This window comes from Drosophila innubila, assembly GCF_004354385.1.
Source record: "Drosophila innubila isolate TH190305 chromosome 3R unlocalized genomic scaffold, UK_Dinn_1.0 2_E_3R, whole genome shotgun sequence".
NCBI classification, from domain to species: Eukaryota; Metazoa; Arthropoda; class Insecta; order Diptera; family Drosophilidae; genus Drosophila; species Drosophila innubila.
This window is the reverse complement of record NW_022995380.1, coordinates 23,998,066-24,020,790: the sequence shown is the minus strand read 5'-3', so window position 1 is coordinate 24,020,790 and position 22,725 is coordinate 23,998,066. Positions and strand designations below refer to the sequence as shown.

The following is a 22,725-nucleotide window of genomic DNA, read 5'->3' as shown; positions in this document are numbered from 1 at the left end:
CACAATTTAAATGTGTATATTTTAGTTCATTAGGCAATGCTTTGGCTATATAATAATATATATATGAAAATTTTCAAGTGTAACTTTTCGGAGGTTAAAGTACAAAAATATGAATCTGATTATTCAAAAACATATCTTACAGAAAGTAAAAATTCTTTCAAAAAATTTAATGAATATCCAAAATAAACTCATATCGCAATTTGTTCTGAATATGGGAATGAACCATATTCTGGAAACCAAGGCTGCCACATGTTTTTTCTGCCAGGTGGCAGCATTGTGTTGCTCGTCTCTCTTTCCTTTTCGACCGCGACGGGTAAAAACCACATGTCTGTGCTCGGTATCCGAGATTTTATGAAATAATGCTGCAAAGTGCTGTTAAAACATAAACAAGTGCTTACCGTGTTAACTAGTAACTGAATATCATTGCAATTTGTGACAATTTGTGCGAAATAATTTGCGTTTGAGCTAATTCGTAACCAAAAAAACGTTCTAACTACCAACCCACCAGCGCGTGAGTGAGCGAGCGAGAGCGAGTGAGTGTGAGTGCGAAGAGTACGAAAACCGCAAAAGCAAAGCATACGAGAAATAAAAACAACAACAACCAGCAGCCAACCAACGCATACGTGAAACGTTAGCAAAGCAAAGAGCAAAGCAAAACTCGAATTGTGTATCAATTTTGTGTTCCTTCTCTCGTGTTGTTTTCGTCTTGTTGCCGAAACGAAACACTATACACATATTGTGATTTAAATTCTTGGTGCGTAATTTTTGTTTATGAAATAAATATAATTAAGTGTATGTAAGTGCGTATGTGTGTGTGTGCGTAAAAGTGATTATTTGAAATTTGAGCTCGGAGAGAATAGTGCAGCGAGACAGACTGACAGACAGGCTGCACAAACAGCTGTTCGCTGGCCAGGGATGCACACGATGCAAGCGTTGTTGTTGCATAACCACGCTAGCCGCATTTGTTGTTTTCACTGCGTGCTAAAAGTTTTCATAATTATAGTTGCTATCTGCCAGCAATGTTTTAATCATGTTTAGATACGATCTTCTTTTATATATTGGCTATTGCGTCGCATTTAAATTCAAGCGTTCAGAATTGTAGTGTGGCCACTTTGGGTCAAGTTGGCAGCACCGCAACTAATCGCTTGTTGCTTTTTGCGCTGCTGCTTCGTACTAGTGTGGGGGGCAATCGCTGCTGCTGCTACTGCTGCTTCGCCGCGCCTTAACCTCACTTGCGACTGACTCTGTGTGGCTGCATAATATTTTATACTTCAGTTGCTTCTCGTATCAATTTATCGTGCTTCATTAGAGGCGTATAATGTACCATTTCTGAGGCGAAAACTAGTGCATAGTAACAGAATACAATTGCCAAAAGGAGCGTGCAAATTGAAAATAAATCGAATTTTACGTGATGTGCTTTAAATTAATAAAGCATTAAGCACTTTACCAAATAGAAAGGGGTGCGAAGGGGAAGGGAAATATGGCACATTGCTAAGGGGAAATAAACGTAAGCTGAATGCAGTTAGTTTGAACTTCTTCTTAATACAAAAGTTGACTGGCAAAAAATTTGTGTGTGTGTCTGTGTGTTTGTGTGTGCTTGAACAACAACAAAAGCTAATGTGATTACGTTTTTGAAATTTACAGTTACAACAGCAACTCGTTTGTTTGATCTCGTTGCAAATTTGTGTGGCAAGGAAGCACCAAAGAGTTTCCCCATCCAATCACAAGAACAACAACGACACCACCAACAACAACAACACCCAACAATCTGGAGTAGTGCAACGAGAGCTGCCTACTCTCGAAGAACAGCAGCAGCAACAACAACAACAGCAGCAGCAGCAGCAACAACATGTCAAGCAGCAAGGAAGATGCCGGCGCAGCAGCCGCTGCCTCTGTCGCTGCCACTGCATCATACGCCAACGTAGTGCAGAATTTGGACAGCAAGAAGGCAGTTACCTCAGTCGCTGCCTCTGCCGCTGCCGCTGCCACTGCCGCCGTCGCCGTCGCAGCCGTTGACAATAAGGAGAATCAACCGAATTTGAAAACGCTTAAATCGTGGAGCGAGGAAACCGCTGCCGCTGAGGCCGCCGTCGAGGATCTGCCCAATGTGGGGGAGAAACGCGCTGCCGCCGGAGGAGACAATACCGCTGAGAACTCATCTGAAATGGACGACAATAATGACTTTTTGCCCGTGCTCTCGCATCATCGCCGTGACCGCAAAAAGGCGCGCAAGGAGAAGCCGACAGGACGCGAATATCGTGAGAATCGTGACAATCGTGAGAATCGTGACAGGCAGCAGCAGCCGAGTGGAGCCAGTGGCTCTGGTCCAGGACAGAGTCAGGGTCAAGGTCACGGCCAGGGTCAGGGCCAGGGTCAAAAGTCAGCAGCGGGTCGTCGTCTTGCCGGCGGCAGCGAAGCTGAGGGACGCAAACAAGTGGTTCGCTCCCGTGCAGCACGCGGCAACAGTCCACGCAAGAATCCTGCTGCCGCCAACAACAATAACAACAACAGCAACGCTGCCAAGACTCACAAGGAACAAAGAAAGTCTGATACCTCACCCAGCGCCAGTCTGGAGGCCACAAGCAGCGCCAGCGGCAGCGGCAGCGACGCCAAACCAGGCGACGCCGATCCTCAGTCGACTGCAGCGGCAGCAGCTGGAGCTGGCGCCGGCGCCGCAGCGCAGCCAAAGCGCTTCATAGCAGCGCCGCCGCCAAAGGTTAACGCTTGGAAGGTAAGTCTTGCACCAATAATAATTGTTATGCAAACACAGTGACTTTCAGCTTAAATGACCCACTACTCTAACGTATTACAAATTTCAAATGAATTCATCCCTGATTAGGATCAGGAGTACCTGTAGAGCGTGCTCGACTGTAACCGCCCACTAGTTAAACTTAAGCTAATTACAAATTTTTATTAATTTTTTGTTTACATCTGAATAAAGCTGGAAGCCACTGTATGTTTCTATTATCGAACTATTGATTTAATTGCAGTTAAAACAATAAAAATAAAAGCTTTTAATTTTCCTTTTAAACATTTTCCATATTGATACAAGAATAGGGTAATATAGTATGATGAAATAGATAACAAAGAAGACAAAAGAGTGTATGGGGGAATGCCCATAAACGACATTGTTTTTGTTTTGTTTATTGAACTGTTGGTAAACAAATATGCGTAGAATGGCAACAACAAACAACAATGGCACAAAGCATAACAGCTGATAAACACAAGTGCAGAAGAAGACAACAAAACAAGACACGCAATACACACGACAAGAGAGGGTGGGGGAAAACACGTTATTGTTTTGTTTTGCTTTTTATTATTTTGTGTTATCTTTGTGCATCATAACAAATGTGTACTGTGATTTGTATCTCTGTAATTGATCAACTGTACATTTAAAATGTTTGTGTGTGTGTGTGTGAAGTGAATTCGTTTGCGGTTGAATTGCATAATATTTGACTAGAAGCATTTTATCAAAACAAAGCAAAAACAGACAATTTCAAAAATAAAACACAATTTTTTGCTGGTGCTTTATTTTTTGTTTGAGTTATTTTTATTTTGCGATATTATGCAATTCGAGAATAAATGAAGAGAAGACAAACCCCACCAAAAAAAAAAAAAACAACAACAACAACAACATCAATCGGTTGTTGTCTTTTGCTCTGTCTGTTCACTTTCGGTGATTATTTATTACCTTTTTGCTCTTATTACGTGCGGATTCTCGTCTTCTCTTTTTTTTTTCGTTCTAATTAATTGAATTTTTCGCGTTTCCTTTTGCTTAGTCGTAATTCTTGTTGTTATTTGTATTTTGCTCTTTTTTCCGTTTATTTAAACGACAAGCAAGAGAAAAAGTAAAATTGTACAGTTAAAAATAAATGTCAAGGTCAGCAGCTGCGCTGGCAGTCGCAGTCGCTGTCGACGTCAACGTCAGCAGTTGTCGTTAGCTGTTGTTGTTGTTTATCAAATAACGAAAAAAGAGACGAAGTAAACAGCGAGCGAAGAAAGAAGTGCAAGAAGAAAAGAAGAAAATGCATATTAAAAGGGTGTGGCAAATTTTGCTGTTAGAGAGAGAGAGAGAGAGTCAGTAAGATTTAATATCTATGATTATATCTTATGCTTTTGATTATGTACAATTTCTTTTGCATTTCTATTTTATTTTATTACATTGAATGTTTGGCCAAATTTCATAGACCAACCTCGGACAAGGCAAGTGACACTGTTGGCCTACATTATGCAAATTATATCATGCTAATTAGACTAATTAATAAGCCAGAAGAAGCGTCTGTTTCAAAATACTCGTAGATTGCGCTGTTGCCGAGGTGAACAGCTTTATGACAGTATGTCAGTATAACAGTCATAACAGCTGCAACAACAAGAAACACAATGACAATAATACTTGGAGTAACTCTCGCTTTTGCTTCCGTTTGTTATTGTTTTTGTTTTGGCCTGTTACTAACACGCTTTGACTTGTCTTTATGGCTGCTGTTCTTGTTTTTAACTACCGACGCTGCACAGCGTCAGCGTTGCGTCGCGTCGTCGCTGCAGCGCAGCGCTGCGAATTCAAATCCAAAAGCAAAATCAACCAGTTGACGTGTGCCGTTTCAAACGTTCGCAACGTAACATGTGCGACATTTACTATCAACATTTGTAGACGTAGTCAATATTAAAAATCCTAAGCTGTTTGACATAACAAAAGAAAAACAAAATCTACAACTGACCAAAACATTGTTAAACGATCAATGATCTACTAAATTCGTCGTGTATAACAAGTCAGCAGCACGTGTGTTTCGTGTGTCGTGCGTCGTGTGTCGTGTGTCGTGCCCCTCGTGAACTCACCACACTTGTTTTGTGGTGAGTTGTAAAATCGCTCTGTTGTGCTGCGAATAATAAATATACATATGTATGTATGTAAATTAGAATATTCTCTACAAGCCGAAGAAAAATATAAACGTGGAATTTAATACCCGAAATACATATACATACATATATAAACACACAGACTGACATACATATGTACTGTATAAGTACTTGTTGATATCAACAACGTGTTACTCTCTCTCTCTCCCTCTCTCGCTCTCGCTCTCTTTCACATTTTCTTATGTGTGCGGCCTGTTCTCATGTTATGTTTACTTATTACGAATTTCATACCGTGGCAGTAACTTGCATTGATTGAGTTATACGTGTACTTGTTAATACAAATTTCCTGTAAAGAGTGGTAATAATTCAAAACTAGTACGACAACAAAACGTGTAAAAGTTACAACATAAACAAAAACGACCAACAACAAACAACAAAAAGAAAACATGAAAACAAAAGTAAATATGCAAAAAGCTTCAAGTGATTATGAATTAAGCGTTTTGTATTTAATTGTTTTAATGTACATTTATTTAAATCTTTGGTTATGGTCTGTTAGCAGGGGTATATCTCAAAATAATAAAAAACCAAATAATGGCCGATTTATCATAAATAAAGCGATACAAAATAATTTTATTGATTTTTTAAATCTCCATACAAAGTTAACATTTTTATTGTTGTTTTTTTGAAACCTGTCATTATTAAACCTACAGTTATTTGTGCGGGCGATAAATAAATGAACAATGTTGCACATAAATATAAGAACCTTAGTGAGAAAGGTTGTGTATTTTTAGATATTGACATTGATAAGCTGGTCGTTTAAATTTAGAATAATCCATGTCTAAAATATCCCCACTAATAATTATGATATCTTTTCAATTGTTATGTGTTTGTCATAATAATATGTATGTATTATAAATTTGCCTGATAAACCGGGGAGTTAAATGACCTATTTTCCAATTGCCGGCAAATAAAAACATTTGTATAATGTTTCATCGAGCTTATCAAAAATTGAATTTAATTAAAAAAGCCTTGTGGAAATTGGTTATAAGTTTACTATTTGAAATTATGTTTATAATTTAATTTAGGGTTTTACATATAAATAGTCTTTTTTTCTATAGGTGAGTTATATAACTTTGTAGTATTTTCAATTGCAAAGTTTCATTATCTGCGGTCATTAATCCCTGTTTTGATAACGATTGTGATACGAATTAATTCAACAGATATTATTGAACAGTAATAATGACTTAATTGAAATGAAATATTTTGAATGAAATTGAATAATATAAATGTGTATATTTAAATGCTCAAACATAATAATATGTTATTATTTGATTTAGTTTGTGGTAAATTGTTAACACATTTCTGTCAGTAACTGAAGCTTATGTATATAAGAATGTTAACTGAGAATCGTTAATTCCTCTTGACTTTCGAGTCTAAGCTTCGATAATAATGCTACACTCTTTGGTTCTTGCCTTGAGATAAGCAAGGTACGCAGTTAAGTAAAGCTCACAACATTATCAAGAATAATATATTCTAACTCGCCCTCTCACACACACCCACACACACACACACACAAGCAATTAGAGTCGCTGCCTTCAGTTGGCTCCAGTTAGTCAGCCTGTTGTCATTGCAATTGCGTTTAATCCAATAAAATAGTACTAAAAATATCTAAAAATAAATTGAAAAATACTCATAAATTTGTTTACGTTCAAGTATTGACCTCTTTATACCCTGTACTCATGGAAAAGTTGCTTAAAAGGAGTATAATAAATTTGTGAAAATTCATGTGATCTTGTCTGTCTTTGTTAGCTATCAAAAAGGCCAGAAAAATTGAACGTTACCAATTTTACCTGATTGACTTTATTTTGCTGGTTGTATTTGGTGTTTGTGAAACCAAAAATATACAATTTATTTTAAAAGTCTATTGAAATAATATTGGTTTGATGAAGAATTTAAAATTCAAAAATTATTCAATTTGGACATTTCTGATAATTGCAGGAATTAATGCTCAATTAAGTTAATTATAATGTTGCTCAATTATTTGTGCAGAGAATTAATATATGATGAGTTTATGCTATGTACAGGGTATATTGTTTGGGTATAATGTTCTTGTTTTGTAGTGTTTATTATAGCCATTAGTTACTACATTCTTATTTGCCATTCAATTGATAAGACATGTTCTGTTGGTTTTGTTGCGAGCCGTTGCCCGGCCGAGTTTACAATCAGTTGAAAACCTGCTGGTCAGAGGCCACACCCCTTTCGGAATGTAAGGGGTATGTTTAGTAAGTCGTTGTTTTGATTATAAGCACGTTGCTGTTGCTCAAATATAGTACTTAGATACGAGGATTTCAATTTATGTATGTATATATATATATACATATATATATATTCAACGACTTTTGCGGCCGGTATGTTTAGCTCGGCAATCTATTTTAATTTCCTAAAGCGTAGAAAGATACAATTTAAACCGCGCGCTCCCTACACCCTACAAATAGACTAAATGAGAATGTGGATCTATTTGCACGTTTTTTTTTTTGTTTTGCTACTGTTTTATTTATTTTTATTTTGTATACGATTTCATTTTCAAAACCCGGCCGACTCCCTAGTTTCTAGGTTCTTGATTCTATTGCCGTTGACGTTGACTGCGACGCCAACTGCGACGTTAACTGACAACGTCTATAGTTGGGGACACTTATAATGGTTATTTTGCTTTAGATTCGCCTCAGTTGTCTTTCAGCGATCGTTCGTTGTGGAACTGAATTAATGGATAGATCTGATAACTACATATATGTATAGATACAAAAATATATATGTACATATATACTCTGCGACTTTAAAGTGTTACAATAACAGCAACTCTATTGCGTCTTAGTATTCGCGACTTCTATCCGAATAAAATCGAGAGGCAAGTTCAAGTTTTTGGTTTGCAAATATTCTCAAGGTTCTTTCGATTGATTCGTGACTTGTGAAGAGTTTTATAGAAATGTAAATCAACATGAACACATTCTTATACACATACATATATGTTTATGATTAATGGATTAACAACTCATTCAGTTTGTGCTCTGCAAATACAGTGAATGCCAAAATAAAGAACTGACTGAACAAATCGAAAGAACGTTATTTCAGGACTCAGTGAATCAGATTAGTCTACAATATATAATATATACAAACAAAGAACCTTTTTATCTAGAAAACTGTCTTTTGTTTTAAAAATAAGTCAACGATTCACCTGTTTTATGCCCTTGAAGCATGTCTTCTAGACCCAGAATTTTATGTTTCGATATACGTACTTTATTTAAATAACATTCGTCATGTATCTAGTTTTAGTCTGTCTAATGTAACAAATATATAATGGAAACTACTTCATATTATTTGCTGACTTACTAGAGAAAGTCTTTACTGTACTTGTTCTAATCAATGCCCTTGAATTATCAAAATTACTATGCACCTTACAATAATTCTCTAATCTAAGTAAAATCGTATTTTATTTTTAAATGTTTTATTTTTAAATGGCAAATACGTCAGAGGTTTTCAAAATTTCTTGGCACAGATAAGAGCAATAAATAAATTTGCTTTTAGTAAATCTACTTATATAAATATACTTACAAGAATGTTCAAATGTATGTAGGCATGTTTGAATAAACAACATGCTGATATCACGTGTATTATGGGAAATGTAGTCCCGTATATGTATGTGTGTATGTACATGTGTGTGTTGCTTGAGTGGAAAATTACTGACTCTGATACCATTTGAGGTATGATTCATACTAGGGAGGGAGTCCTGCATTTGAAAGGAGCTGGGTTTTCTCTGTGGAGTTTACTTTATAGAAGCTTTTAAACACAATGATTACGTGCTGTTTGTCGCATTAGTTTATTTTAGATTTGGGAAACTAAAAAACAAAGTAAACCCAATAGATATAATTTAAAGTATTTTACAAATTCGACAAAAATCAAAAACAACGCGCAACTTGTTTGGGGATCTCTCTTTTTCTCTCTCTCGCTCTCTATCTCTCTCTCTCTCTCTCTTGAAATTGAGCTCTTGCCTGACAAGTTTTTCCACCACCCGCGGCTGCTGCTCTCGCGTCTGTGGCCTACGTGCCGAAAATCACATGTTGTTTGTTTTGCTCTCCATTTTTCACATTACAGTTGCAGTTACAACTGATGTTGTTGTTGTTGTTTTGGGTTTTTGTTTATTTGCCATTTGTTTGTGTTTCGCATTGATCTGATGTTTGGCAAGTAACACCTTCATTTAATTAGTCAACATTAAGTAGATATTCGATATGAAAACTGCGTTTTAAAAAAACACTCGACTACGTGGGCATACACATAAAAACCTGTATCCACCATAATATATGTAGACATGTATACAGGGTGCTCTTTCTGCGCTGCGCTGTGTCTCTCGCTGCCTTGGCCCGGCAAATTGCGTCGCTCTCGATATTCTCTCTCTCTCTCTCTCGCTCGCTTCCATTCTCTGTGTATTATGCGCAACCGGCGCATCGGCTGTTTTTTGTTTTTATTTTGAATACACATACATATATACTTTTTATGTGTTCACTGTTGTTGCTTTGTTAAACCAGTTGTTGTTGCTTGGCCCTCTTTGTCCGCGAGCGCCTCGTTGTTTTTTTTCATCTTTGCTGTGTTCGTTTTTGCTCACGTAGCCAACGCGTGCACAGCCGACGCGTCGCCAGCAGAGACGCAAGCAGAGACGGAGGCAGAGGCAGAGTTTTTGTCGTTGCCTTTCGTTCGTTGCTGGCGCACAGAATTCAACGAGCAGTTAAAGAGAACGCACGCGTTTATTAAAGTGCTCCATAAAGTTATAAATAAACAGGCATTTGTTTAAACAATTTGTGTGCGCGAGTGAGCGAAAGATAAAGAGAGAGTATTAGCTCAAGCAACAGCAAAACAAACAAACACAGTGTGATAAGATAATGAGAAAAACTTGCAGAGTTCCGAAAATAAAGCAACGTTTTTTAGTCATTTGTTAATAACTTGAGGTAATATTACTTTTCTTAAAAAAAAAAAAAAAACAACTGTATATCCTATATGTACAAATGTATAATGAACCGAAATTGGGTTAGGGACACTCCCTGCGCCAAAAGAGGCACCCTTTGTTAGTTGTTGTTGTTCTTGTTGGTATTATTTTGGATGGGGCGCATTATTTTCTAGGTTATGTTGAGGCTGCTGGAAGCGAGCAAACTCAAAAAAAAAAAAAAAAAAAAAGGAAGCGAAGTTGAATTGATTTTCCAGTCGACGCTGTGACTCACACTTTACTCTTTTATAGAATTATTTTTGAAAATGTTCGAATAATAAATATCAATATATTTTAATTCTTTCTTCTTTTATTTATTTCCATGCAGATATCAACAAAACAAGTGGGCAGCCCTAAAGCTGGCACTTCGCCATTGGACAAACGTGTCTTGCAGCCAAAGACGCAACAACAACAGCAACCGAAACAGACTGTCAGCAACAACAATAATAATCACAATCAAAGCGCACAGAATAGCAATAGTAGCAATCCTAGCAACAAAAAGACACAACAACAGCAGCAGCAGCAACAACAACAGCAGCCACAGTCAGCAGCAGCAGCAACAACAGCAACACAGACAGCAATAAAAACCACAACAACAGCAGCAGCAGCAGCATTAACCGCAGCAACAACAACAGCAACAACAACAAGCGACACTTTAGCAAATGGTGAGTAAAATGTTCTCTCTTTTAGAATTTACTCTCATTGGCTGTTCCTCTCTCTGTCTCTCTCTTTGTTGGCGCAACTGCGTCGGTTATGATGTGATTGGCCTGATTCTAACTATAATCATCTAAACTTTCCATTCCAGTTGATGCAACTATTGCGGATGCGCTTGCCAGCTCAGTGGTAAAGGACAAAAAGAAGGTCAATCAAAAGGTACTACATGCATTTCTAACCATTTGACCCGTCAGCAATATTGCAATATCTCTCATTGAATTTTCCAGGCCAGCGACTTTAGCAACGTTGGTGAGTGGCCAACACTTATTGGCGGTGTTTCGGGCAGTGGCAAAGCCACAGTGAACGAAACCAAGCGTAGCTCATCCAAGAAACAGCCAGCAACTAAAGTTGCAGCAACAACAGCAGCAGCAACAACAACAGCAGCAGCAGCAGTCACAGCAGCAGCAGTCACAGCAGCAACAGTTGCCACAGCTAACGAAGTTAGCCAAGAATCAAACGTTGCAGCTGCTGCAAGCAACAGCAATACTAACAACAACAGTAATAGCCAAGTTAGCAACGCCGTCACAGCCAGCACGAGTCATGATGCCAAAAGCCAGCGAGAAGCCGAGCAATCTGTTGTTGCAACAACAACAACTGTCGCAGCTGCTGGCCCCCTTGCCGGTGCTGCTGCCATTAACAAGAAAATACCCAAGCACAAGTGGCGTCCACTGCAAATCGATCTGGCCAAGTCTAGCCGGCCCAAGCCCATTGGTGGGCGCTCCAATCGCCGGTTCAGCGATGAGGCCTACGAGCAGCGTCGTCCGCCACGTGCCTACAATGAACGCGGTGCCGGTCCAGCGTCAGCCAGAGCAGCTGACAGTCAATCGGGTGGAGCAGCAGCTGCCGCAGGTGGAGGTGCAACAGAATCAACGCGGTCACATGGTGGCCGTTATGCGTACAACTCACGCACGTCTGCTGCTCCGGCCGAGCGCGTGGATTCCTGGCGTAGCAGCGGCCCCAGTGCCAATGCCGCCCACGATGAGCAGCGCTCGGGATCAGCAGCAGCAACAGGAGCAGGAGCAGCAGCAGCTGAAGGATCAACGGGTGCCGGGACAGCCGGGACTGGGTCTGGGTCTGGGGGGGTTCGTGGTCCACGCCGATTCCGGACGCCGTATCGGGGCGGTCGGCAAGGGCGCGGTGGATTCACAAGACCGGGACCAGGTCGTCCAACTAATCGCATACCACGCCATCTGTTAGCTTCCGGCAACTATTTGCCGGCGGACGCAGCCGGCGCAGATTCATCGCAATCCTATGTGCTCATGGGCACACACTATTTTGGCAACGTTCCAGCTGCGTACATTGAAATGGACGCCGCCAGCGTCAAGGAGGCCATCAAGAAGCAAGTGTAAGTAGTCGAAATAACTTGTACATATGTATTTATATATATATAAATGTATCAATATCAATTTGAGATGCGATGAGAGTTGCAGGAATGTCCCTTTGTATCTGTTTAAATGTCGTGTCCACTTTTGTCTCATCGCTATCTTGTTTAAGATGAACGAACACGTTGATTAACCATCGATCCTTCCCATTTAGTGAATACTATTTTAGCGCCGATAATCTCACCGGTGACTTCTTTTTGCGTCGCAAAATGGACCCAGAGGGTTATATACCAGTTACATTGATTGCCTCGTTCCATCGCGTGCTGGCGCTCACCACGGACGTGGCATTGATTGTGACCGCCATTAAGGAATCGGACAAGCTGGAACTGTTCGAGGGCTACAAGGTGCGCACCAAGACAACGCCCACCATTTGGCCCATTAGCGATGTGCTTGATGCCAAGGGACAGCCCCTAACTCCCGAGTCGATAATGGAACAACAACAACAACAGCAACAGCAGCAACAGGATCAGGGACAGCAACAAGACCAGAAGCCACAACTGAAGCAGACTGAATTGAAAAGTGAGGCTGTAGTATCGGTGGAGGAGGCATCTTTGCCAGCATCGCCACCACCGCCAGCTATACTCACCGATGCAATGGCCACAAAGCCATTGAGCAGCATACCGCCGCCGCCAGTGCCAAGGAATTCACAAAGTCAGGTGCCCAAGATGCTGCTGGGCATGAATCCGGTGAATGCGATGCGTGTCGAGGGCGTGGTTGGCGGTCAAAAGGGCGGTGCTGGTGCCGCCGCCGAGCTGGCTGATCATCTAAGCGGCCTGGCCGAGAGTGTCAAGCCCAAGAACAGCTCGACGCCAGAGAAACGAGGTGCGGCAAGGGCAGCAACTGCAACTGCAACAGCTGCTGCAACAGCTGCTGCTGATGGGAATGGTCTTGGTGTCGGTGACGGTGAGGGGGTAGCAGCTGCTTTGGTGGCGGAGCCAGAGGGCATGTGGAAAGAGGTAAAGAGACGCTCCAAAACAAACGCTTTAAAAGAAAACGTTACTAAATCAATCAGCAACAACATGTCCACTGCAACACAACAACAACAACAACAGCAACAACAGCAAACGCTTTCACAAACGCTCAACAATAATAATAACAGCAACAATAATAATAATGTTAAAAATGTTAAGCCCAATCAGAAAAACAACAACAACAACAACAATCACACCGTCACCACGTCCACGTGCATGTCCACCACAACGTCCTCGTCCACGTCCAAGTCCTCGTCCGCATCCGCATCCGCATCCAACGCCTCATCAATCATTGCTGCCACAGTCACCACAAATGCCTCAGTCACCACTTCCACAACAACAACAACAGCCACAGCCACCATCAACAACCACCATCACAACAACAACAACAACAACAATAATAAGAAATTAAATGCATCTGGCAACGCTGCTTACACGACCAAATCCCAATCCTCCTCCAAAACAGCTGCTGCTTCGTCATCCGCTCAGTGCCATGCCGAAAAGGAAGAACTAGACTTTCAATTTGATGAGGAGCTAATGGACCCCATACCCGCCACCGGACGCATCAATAACTTCACCGAAAACTTCTCCGATGACGATGAATCCGACTATGAATTTGCCGATCGCGACATCAACAAGCTGCTCATTGTCGCCCAGGTGGGACGTGCACCCAAACATGATGGCTACGATCGCACCGCTGACTATACCTCACGCACCAAGATCACCCAGGATCTGGAGAACATTATCAACGATGGTTTGGTCAACTATGAGGAGGATTTGTGGACCACCACAAATGTGATGACTGACTATCGCACCGTCAATGTCATCTCGCAGGCTGACTTTGAGAAACTAGCTGGCAAGAGAGCAGGAGCACAACTCCAACAACAACCGCCACCACCACCGCCAAGTTATGTGGATGATCCAGATCAGGATGCCGATGATACACTTGTGGGTGCTGATGTCACACTCAACTCCACATTGAACTCGACACTGAAGTCGCGCCGTGCTCGCTTCTATGCTGCACCCAATTCCCATTCAATTGATCCGCGCACGCCAAGGAAGCGCAAACTGCGTCACACCGCCAATCCGCCAGTGGAGGCTCATGTGGGCTGGCTGCTCGATACGGTGGAGCATCGACCACGCACCACATCGATGGGCTCATCGGCTGGCACGTCGCCCACAACATCGTCATATGGTTCGTTTGGTTCGTCGGTGCCACAATCTTTGCCCGTTTTCCAGCATCCATCGCATGCGCTGCTCAAGGAGAACAACTTTACACAGCAGGCCTATCACAAGTATCATTCGCGTTGCCTGAAGGAGCGCCGTCGTCTCGGCTATGGACAGTCGCAGGAGATGAATACCCTGTATCGTTTCTGGTCCTTCTTCCTGCGCGAGAACTTCAACAAGAGCATGTACAATGAATTCCGCACCCTCGCATTGGATGATGCGAGCAATGGCTTCCGCTATGGTCTCGAGTGCCTCTTCCGATTCTTCTCCTACGGCCTGGAGAAAAAGTTCCGACCAAATGTGTATCAGGACTTCCAGGACGAGACCATTGCCGACTATGAAACAGGTAAGAACAATTTATAAGTTAAACATGCTCTGCAAATCTCTAACATAAAAACAAAAGATTGAAAAAATTTAATTTAAAATTTGTAAACTAGATAAAAAGTAAAGTTAATTTTTAAGATGAATATTTTAAAAATGTCTAAATACATTTTTAATGCATTAAATTATTGTACAAATATGAAATGTTGGAAAAATTAAATATCTAGAGTCTTGTAAAATACACCTTAATATCTATGCATTCCTGGCACATTTAGTTAATCGTTTGCCTTCACTTTCTCTCACTAGGTCAATTGTATGGCCTTGAAAAGTTCTGGGCCTTCCTCAAGTACTACAGGAACGGCGAGAAATTGGAGGTGCAGCCAAAGTTGGCTGAATATCTGAAGAGTTTCAAGACCATTGAAGATTTCCGCGTTGTGGAGCCAGAGATCAATGAGATGCTACAGGGTGTTGGCAGCCTTAATCCGGGTCGTGTGCTCAACAGACATCGCAGTGTGTCCGAGAGCGATGGCACCGCCGTAATCACCGCTGGTGGACGTCGTCTCAACACTACGATCACCAATCGCAGTGATTATGTGGGTCGTCTGCTGCAGCAGCAACAGCAGCAACAACAACAACATCAGCAGCAGCAGCAGCAACATCATCAGAATCAGCATCAATATGGTGGATATGGTCAACAGAATCGCAGACGCACTGGCTCCTTTGGCAGCAGCACTGTGCGCATTCGCAGCGGCTCTTTGGGCAACAAAACGCAGGTGGCAAATCGCAATTATCAGCAGGGATCACAACACGAGTTGCGTCGCGGTGGCAGCAACTCTGGCTTGGCGCCACACAAGCGTCAATATCAGCAGCAACATCAGCACCAGCATCAGCACAAGGGCAAGCCACAGGCACCAGCTCAAGTTGGGGCACAATTGAGTGCAGCACGTGCCACAAATGCGACATCAGCAGCAGCAGTGGCATCAACGTCAGCGTCGGCAGCAGCAGCAGCAGCATTAGCAGCAGCAGCGACGGCGACGTCGTCATCCTCATCATCATCGTTGTCGCAGAAGTAATTTGTTAACGCAACCAGTTTAGTTGGTTTTAGTTTACTTATGACTTACGATTAGCATAGAGCTTGGAGTTTGTGTCCATTTAGCTCTTCTCTCTTTTGTTTATTATTCATATGATTCTTTAGTAGTATTCGAGTCAAGCGAAGTGTGGGGACATCCGTTAGCGTTTAGCCTAATTAAGTTAAATTTGAAAATTTGTTTATTGCAATTTGCCCTTAGCGTTGGTTTAGTAGTTATGATTAATTGTTTCCGTTGTTTATTATTTTCTCTTCTTTTATTTTTTTTTTGATACATTTACCCATTTTTCTTCAAATCTAACTGAAAAGATTTCAGTTAGTACACACACACACACACAACCCATACACACCATAAACACACAAAAATACAGGCAGACTGTGGTCTGTACCCAGTGCCAATCAGCTATGAACTAAATTCATTCTGTTCAGTTTCAGTTTCAAATATTATATTAATATTATTTTTAATTCTTCCCCCCCCGAATATATATTATATATTTTCTAAACAACAAAAGCAACAAGCAAATTTCCTACTAAAGCAGCGTCAATAATTGAACGTAATGCCATGAACTGTTGTACTATACATATATATAAACATAAAGATAACGATACGATAACAATAACAGTAACGATAACGTTAACGATAAATAACCCTATTATAATTACAACCAAACGACAAAGTAAACGAAATTAATATACAGAAACCAAATGATCTTAATGCAAATCAATTTTGTACATCAAATGCAAGCGCAAAAGTACATTCAATCTACATACATACATACACACATATATACATATATATATATAGCACCGCTATGAATATATATGTTGATATATAAATATATATATATATATCTTGGCGCAAATGTAATGTAATATTTAAGAGGCAGTCGTTTGTTAATCCTTAAACCTATATCGAGGCATGCAGGGCGCCAACTGCCAGCGAATTTTAGTTATTTTTAAGCATTTAACAGTAATCGAAATGCAAATTGAATAATGAAACAATTGCTATGAGTGCAGAATGCATACAAAATTTAATATGCGATCTGCAATTTCCCCTTAGCATTGCACTGCCTCCCCTCTGGCCAGCCCAGCTCACAATCCGCCAGCCCAGTTCAATTGGCTAACCGATTCAGCAGCATTTAACAAGTTCATGTCCAAATTGAAATCCTTTTTTTTTACTTTTAAGTTATTGCACTTGTTACATTAATTTGAAATACAAGAAAAATTCTGAAAAAAAAAAACATTAAAACAATTTGAAAAACATATGTCAAGTCCAAAAAAAGTTAAAAACTTTCAAAAAATATATAAACAAAAAAAAAATGCAAGTCAATGCGAAAGAAAAACAAATTTATATATATATATAAATATAAATAAATACAAAAAACGAAATGTGTTTTGCATAGCTAATAGAATTAGTTTTAAAGATATGTGAGAAATCAAACGTAAGCTTACTACTGATAATTACCTATATACGATATACATATGACTACGATTTTTGAAAAAATAAGCGACAAATCCATGATGAAGTTTTGATCAGTTTGGAAAACTGTTGATCACGATGAGCTGCATAGAGATACCAATATCGTACTAAATGAACTAAATCTAAGTCGATATTGAAATCTATTAGTTATTCTTTCGATATTGCTTCGCTCATCCGATAAATTAGCAACCAAAAAAACAAAGAAGTGCAAAAAATGTCATTACATACTGTATAATTATTATTTTTTATTAACATTAGTTATTTGTAAATATATTTTTTTGCTTTTAAATTGTCGCCCAACTTTCCTAATTATACACAACACGGCACCCACGTATACTACACACAGCAATATATACAACATTTTCCCAGAGAGCTTACCAATTGAATATCCAGCAATAATATTGACCACTATTCTAATAACAGAATTTGGTTGTTGCATTACTTAAATTGTATAATAATTATTTGCGGTTAAATTGTTTTTAATTATTACACTAAAGTGCGCAAATTATGTTGAGTTTTGTTTAATTTTCATCAGATAATTAGAATAAACCAAACACACACACACACACACTCACGCATACCACAATTTGTTAGGGTGTGCACCATTTAAGTTTTAAATTTTTATATAATATACATATTAAAATTAATCTATGATACCTTTATATAAAACAACAAAAAGAAAACAACTACGAAATGATGCAAGAAAAAGAAATGCCCAAGTTAATATGGAAGAAATGAAAATCTAATAATTAATTTTGTAAGCTACTTAAATGGAAATGCAAGAACTAAAGCAAAACAAAACAAAACAAAATAGTGGAAAAAACGAAAAAAAAGATTATTGTGAAAAACGTGATAGTTTAAACCATAAAGATTAATATTTACTACTATTATTATATGAATAATTAATTATAACGTATAAAGCAAAAACAAAACAAAAAATTTATAAACTAACGTAACAAAAAAAGTATAAAAATTTTTTTAAAATTAAAAAAAAATGTTAAAAATAATTGAGTAGAAAAAACTAAAACAAAAAAATGAATAAAAAAACTTGAAAAAACTCAAAAAGTCTGGGACCTTTTCTTTTCTTTTCTTTTGAAAGTTGCGGGCGTAGTTTACTTTAAAGTTCACAGCTCTGCCGGTAGAGGGCGTCAGTGTTGTTGGCAACAAAATGTTGCTGCAGCATGTTGCAAAGACAGCAATTCATAAACCACGGCGGGAATTTCTGAAAACGAACGTCATAAACATAAAACTGAAACCTAAACTTAATAAACGCGACACATAAATTGACCTTTTGAGTAATTAACCCCGTTTGAAGTTATGCGCCATTTGTCAAGCTGGCAACAAAGTGCACACCAAGGAGCAAAAACACACATACACACACATTCACACATTCAACATTCCAGAACCCGCCTCATTCAGCTCAACTTCATCCTCGCATGGAGGCATATACAGTGCGCTGGCGTCGGGTGTCAGAGATTAACGCCTTACTTGAATTATGGGCTGGCCAGGCGACCCCTGGGCAATCCGGGGTACAAGCGGGGGTCAAACTACTCTACAAATCCGAACAGCAGCAAAAAGTCGACGCGTGGAAAAATCATGTATAAAACATAAGAGAGCGACAAACACGCACACACAATCGACGGCGGCTTTGCAGTCTCGGTTACGTATAGGGATAAGGGGACAGGGGAGGAGGAGGAGGGTTTAAAAGCACGCAAGTCTCAGGCCATAACACCTATGTATGTACAGATGCCAGGACACAGGACACAGAAAGGGAGACCAGGCATGAGGCGTTTAAAAATTGAAAACCAATTTCGTAGCGATTTAAAACGACGATGCCACTCGATTGGGTGGAGCCTTGGCTCTAACACACACACACACCACACACACACATATATATATACATACACATGTGTGTGTGTGCTGCCTCATTGTGTGACTTTTCACACTTCTTTGGCCGCGCCACTTGGGCTCAGTGTTTAGATTGTGTTACCAATATTTATGGCTCGATGGGGATACGATGGCGACGCGCGACTTTTGGCTGGCGTGACCGCAGCCCAGGATTGGGGCCAACATCTAATCGCAAGGCCTCCTCCTCCTCGGCTGCATCATCATGCGAGCTGGCAACGATTTGGGTTGCGGGCGTAACTAAAATTTAATGGGCGTTTAACCTTTGACTTGCCATCGAACTTTGGCCGCACTTAGAGCACGCATATGTTTCCTTCCGCCTTGCGGATCCTTTTGGGGGGCAAGGTAGACGCCATCATGTGCTGTCAATGATGGATATGAATATGACACAACGGTGCAATTTATTGGCACATCGGGTTCATAATCAGGCAACTGCACTCGCCGGGTTTGCTGGCAAATGCGCCTGTTTTGTCAGCCCGAGGGGATCAATTTGTCGAGCTGTGTACCTTAAGTACATGCATGCGCATGCTAATATGTACCTTTGGCGCTTCCTGTTACACAGACGCAGAGGGCAGGTGATGCAGTTGGAAATACGTTAAAAGACATTGGGGAAATTGTTCTTCAGGATTTAAATACGGTATATATTTACCTAGAATTAATTATCATGTAAGTCCAAACTTTAAAATCTATATGTAAAAATTGCCAAAAAAAATCGTGTTATCGATAATAATACGGATTGATCGAGTTTTTGCAATATATATTCTTTTATTATAAATCATATTTCTCTTGCATTTCGTTTCACATTATATAATAGATTAATTATTATATATAATTTTTCGTTCAATTTTTACATGATTAATTCAAAGCCGCCGGAAAATTGGAGCTTATGCTTTTAATTTGTATTAAATAAAATATAGTTTTTAAATTAATAAACCAACTTGTAAGCTACAAATGTGAAAAACGTCTTAATAAATGGTCAGGTAATTGTTTATACTTTTTTTTTAAGCAAATCCAGGAAACTTGTAAAACAATTGATTATTTGTGTCGCTTAGTAAATAATTTTAGTAAGTTTTTCGTCTAAAATGAAAGATTGTTGTTAGAATTCCTTGATAAGAATCGGGCTGAAGTTATTCTTGTCTTTTGACTTCATATTCTTGAAATAACAGCGACAACCCCATAATTATCTATCTCACTTATAATAGAGTAAAACTCCAACAATAATCGAAATAAAAAATAACAAATAACATTGCACATCGGCTTAACGCAATTATTGGCACATCCCATAAATATATTTGAGCTTTTCACAATTTAATATGAATATTTTCGTTTTGCCGCATTGCATAATTAGTTTAACCGAAACTGGAGGGGGTTCAAGCGCTGCTGTGATGGGGGGGTTTGTGTGCGGAAAATTCTGCATCACAGCACAACGGGACAATAGAGGTGGGGGAAGTGGAAATGGAGACTGACCCCGCACTCTGAATTTTGTGCTCATTGGATGCATGTACGATAGTTCAAATAATTAAATTAAATATTTGATAAAATTGTTTCATATGCCACCAAAAATCTTTTATATATATGTGTGTGTGTGTGTGTGTGTGTATGGAAGGGTGTTTGTGTATTTATGTAGAGGTGTGTTTGTCTAAAAACTAATTATATTTTAGGGGTTTCAGTTTTTGTGGCTTTGTACATTGAATTTGCCTCGGTAAATAACCAAATGCAACCAATTATATCGGTAGTTTCATTCCCAGCCTTTGCTTTGACAACTATTTGGCCCAAATGCAATCTATTAGAGTTGGTTTAAAATAATAAATGACTGTTTGACTGCATCTTCTTAGACAAATATTAATTACATGCTAAATATATAATGCTTGATATTTGCTCGAATTTATTGTTAGATTTGCGTATTGCTAGTGTGGTTACTTAATTAGTTACTTGCTTTTATAGGATAAATTACCAGGGTTAGGCGATTACTATGTACGGTCAATATATACGTGTAGGTAAGGGTGTACGATAAATATGGATTTTGTGTCAAGTTCCAATCAAAAAATTTTGATTATATAGAATCTGAATTATAAAGCAGTTAACGTTGACTAAATACATTTTCACTGAAGAAACTAAGAATTTTAAGTCAATTTAAGCTAGATAAATAATATAAAATCATTATAAATTATAATTACAACATTTAAGGCAGGTTTTTCAATGTCTATCTAACAGATATTTTGACATAAAATGTATAGAAATCAATGTCAAATTAGAATTTATCTATATTATAAAATTTAAGGATACACTGAAAAACTGGCCCTTAATATACTATACATTTAAAGAGAAGAGAATTCGGAAAAAAGCTTTATGAATACAGATCTTTATACTGATAAAAAATGTACAATTTTTTCTTTAATGTTATCTAATAATCTGCAATTTTGTTTTCCATAACTCTGCTTAAGACTATTGTCAATGTACTGCTCTACCTTTCTTATGCCCATCCTATTCTTCTCTTTCTCACCATCCCTCTCTCTCTCTCTCTCTCTTTCTCTCTCTCTCTCTCTTTATCGTTCTGAGGTTTCCTTATGAAAAATCATAGCACATTAAATCTGGCTGCAGTTAAATTACAATTTGTTAAAGGAACTAAGGGCAGGAGAAAAGGTAATGAGCGAAGGGAGGGGAGTTACCTAAATTGTAGCTTACTCGGCAATTATAATAAATGTTCAAAAACATTCGAGCGCACATACTTAACTGACCAGTTTGACAAATTGACAGAGCGGGAGAGCGAAAGATGCTGAAGGGAGTTGAGTTCAAATTAATGATATGATTTTCTAAGTTAAGGACATTAACGCAAGTCCTGCTGATAACCTGGCCTACACAGACAACAACAACAACAGCAGCAGCAGACGCACACAACAACAATCAGAGCAACAACAATGGGAATAACAACAAAGATGAGCCTACACAAATTGGTCAACAACAAAACCGGAAACGGAAGTGCGTTAGAGTTTGCTTATGGCTGTCTTAGTCTCTCTTGATGTGTGTGTGTGTGTGGGAGTCTAGGGATTTATTAAAATGTCAGACAGGGCCAGGATCAATGGCTCACACACACACAGAAAAACACATACACGCATGTACCAACAGACACACGCACTTGCAATTAGACTTATACAAATGCCGCATTATTTCCACATTTTTGTGTTGTATACACATTTATCTGGCAGTCAAGAAATGCAAGAATTGCGTTAAAACATTTACCAAGTGCTTGCTTCTCGCTCTCTCTTTCTCTCTCTCTGTCTCTCTGTGTGTGTGATTGTGCATCTGTGTGTGACAATTAGATAAATACCAAGACACGCACACTCGTTTTATCTATGGTCTGCTTTGGCTTTTGCTTTTGCCTCGTTCGCATTTTTCTACACTTTGGTCTCCTCGGTCAGCTTAGCTGCCATCGTTTGTGGTCATTCTTTGTGCCACAGTATGTATGTATGTATGTGTGCGTGTCCAAGTCCTGTCAAGTTGCTGCCATTGTTGTCGCTCCTGCTGCTGCTGCTGTTGTTGTCTGATAGTTGTAATTGGCCAACTAAAATCATGTGACAAATTAACAGCGCACAAATTTATTGCCTGCCCGCCGCCTTAAGCTGTTGATGAAGAAATATTGTGTGCATTGTGTCGTTCTACTTGGAACTAAAGCAACCCATCGTTACAAGCCACCCACTCGACCCAATCTACCCGATCCACCCACTCAGTCCACACATGCCAGCGTGAGACAG

The 22,725-nt window shown here is 39.4% G+C and overlaps 1 protein-coding gene and 1 long non-coding RNA gene across 7 annotated transcripts; both read left to right on the top strand.

The window, feature by feature from the left end:
* Positions 1-269: 269 nt before the first annotated feature.
* Positions 270-17,632, top strand: LOC117792964 (la-related protein 1). 6 transcript variants are annotated; one of them, XM_034633320.1, is made up of 8 exons: positions 270-754; positions 1,645-2,731; positions 10,215-10,551; positions 10,692-10,759; positions 10,828-11,945; positions 12,137-12,424; positions 12,455-12,938; positions 13,420-13,619. In XM_034633320.1, exons 2-8 carry the CDS (start codon positions 1,850-1,852, stop codon positions 13,465-13,467), a joined length of 3,225 nt encoding a protein of 1,074 aa, XP_034489211.1. In that variant the 5' UTR covers positions 270-754; positions 1,645-1,849; the 3' UTR covers positions 13,468-13,619. The 6 variants fall into 6 exon arrangements, with proteins under 6 accessions (XP_034489211.1, XP_034489210.1, XP_034489209.1 ...); XM_034633318.1 differs by adding an exon at positions 14,808-17,632 and having other exon boundaries at positions 275-754; positions 12,137-12,421; positions 12,455-14,526; XM_034633317.1 differs by adding an exon at positions 14,808-17,632 and having other exon boundaries at positions 275-754; positions 12,455-14,526.
* Positions 4,657-5,294, top strand: LOC117792969. Its single transcript, XR_004618202.1, has 2 exons — positions 4,657-4,848; positions 5,154-5,294. It is a non-coding gene; the product is annotated as an uncharacterized LOC117792969 (long non-coding RNA).
* Positions 17,633-22,725: the final 5,093 nt, after the last annotated feature.

Bases quoted from the DNA above. Each gene is read 5' to 3' on its own strand.
- LOC117792964 (XM_034633315.1), top strand. From the start codon at position 1,850: ATGTCAAGCAGCAAGGAAGATGCCGGCGCAGCAGCCGCTGCCTCTGTC. The intron at 11,946-12,136 runs GTAAGTAGTCGA...CTTCCCATTTAG, and splicing joins GAGGCCATCAAGAAGCAAGT to TGAATACTATTTTAGCGCCG. The intron at 14,527-14,807 runs GTAAGAACAATT...TTCTCTCACTAG, and splicing joins CATTGCCGACTATGAAACAG to GTCAATTGTATGGCCTTGAA.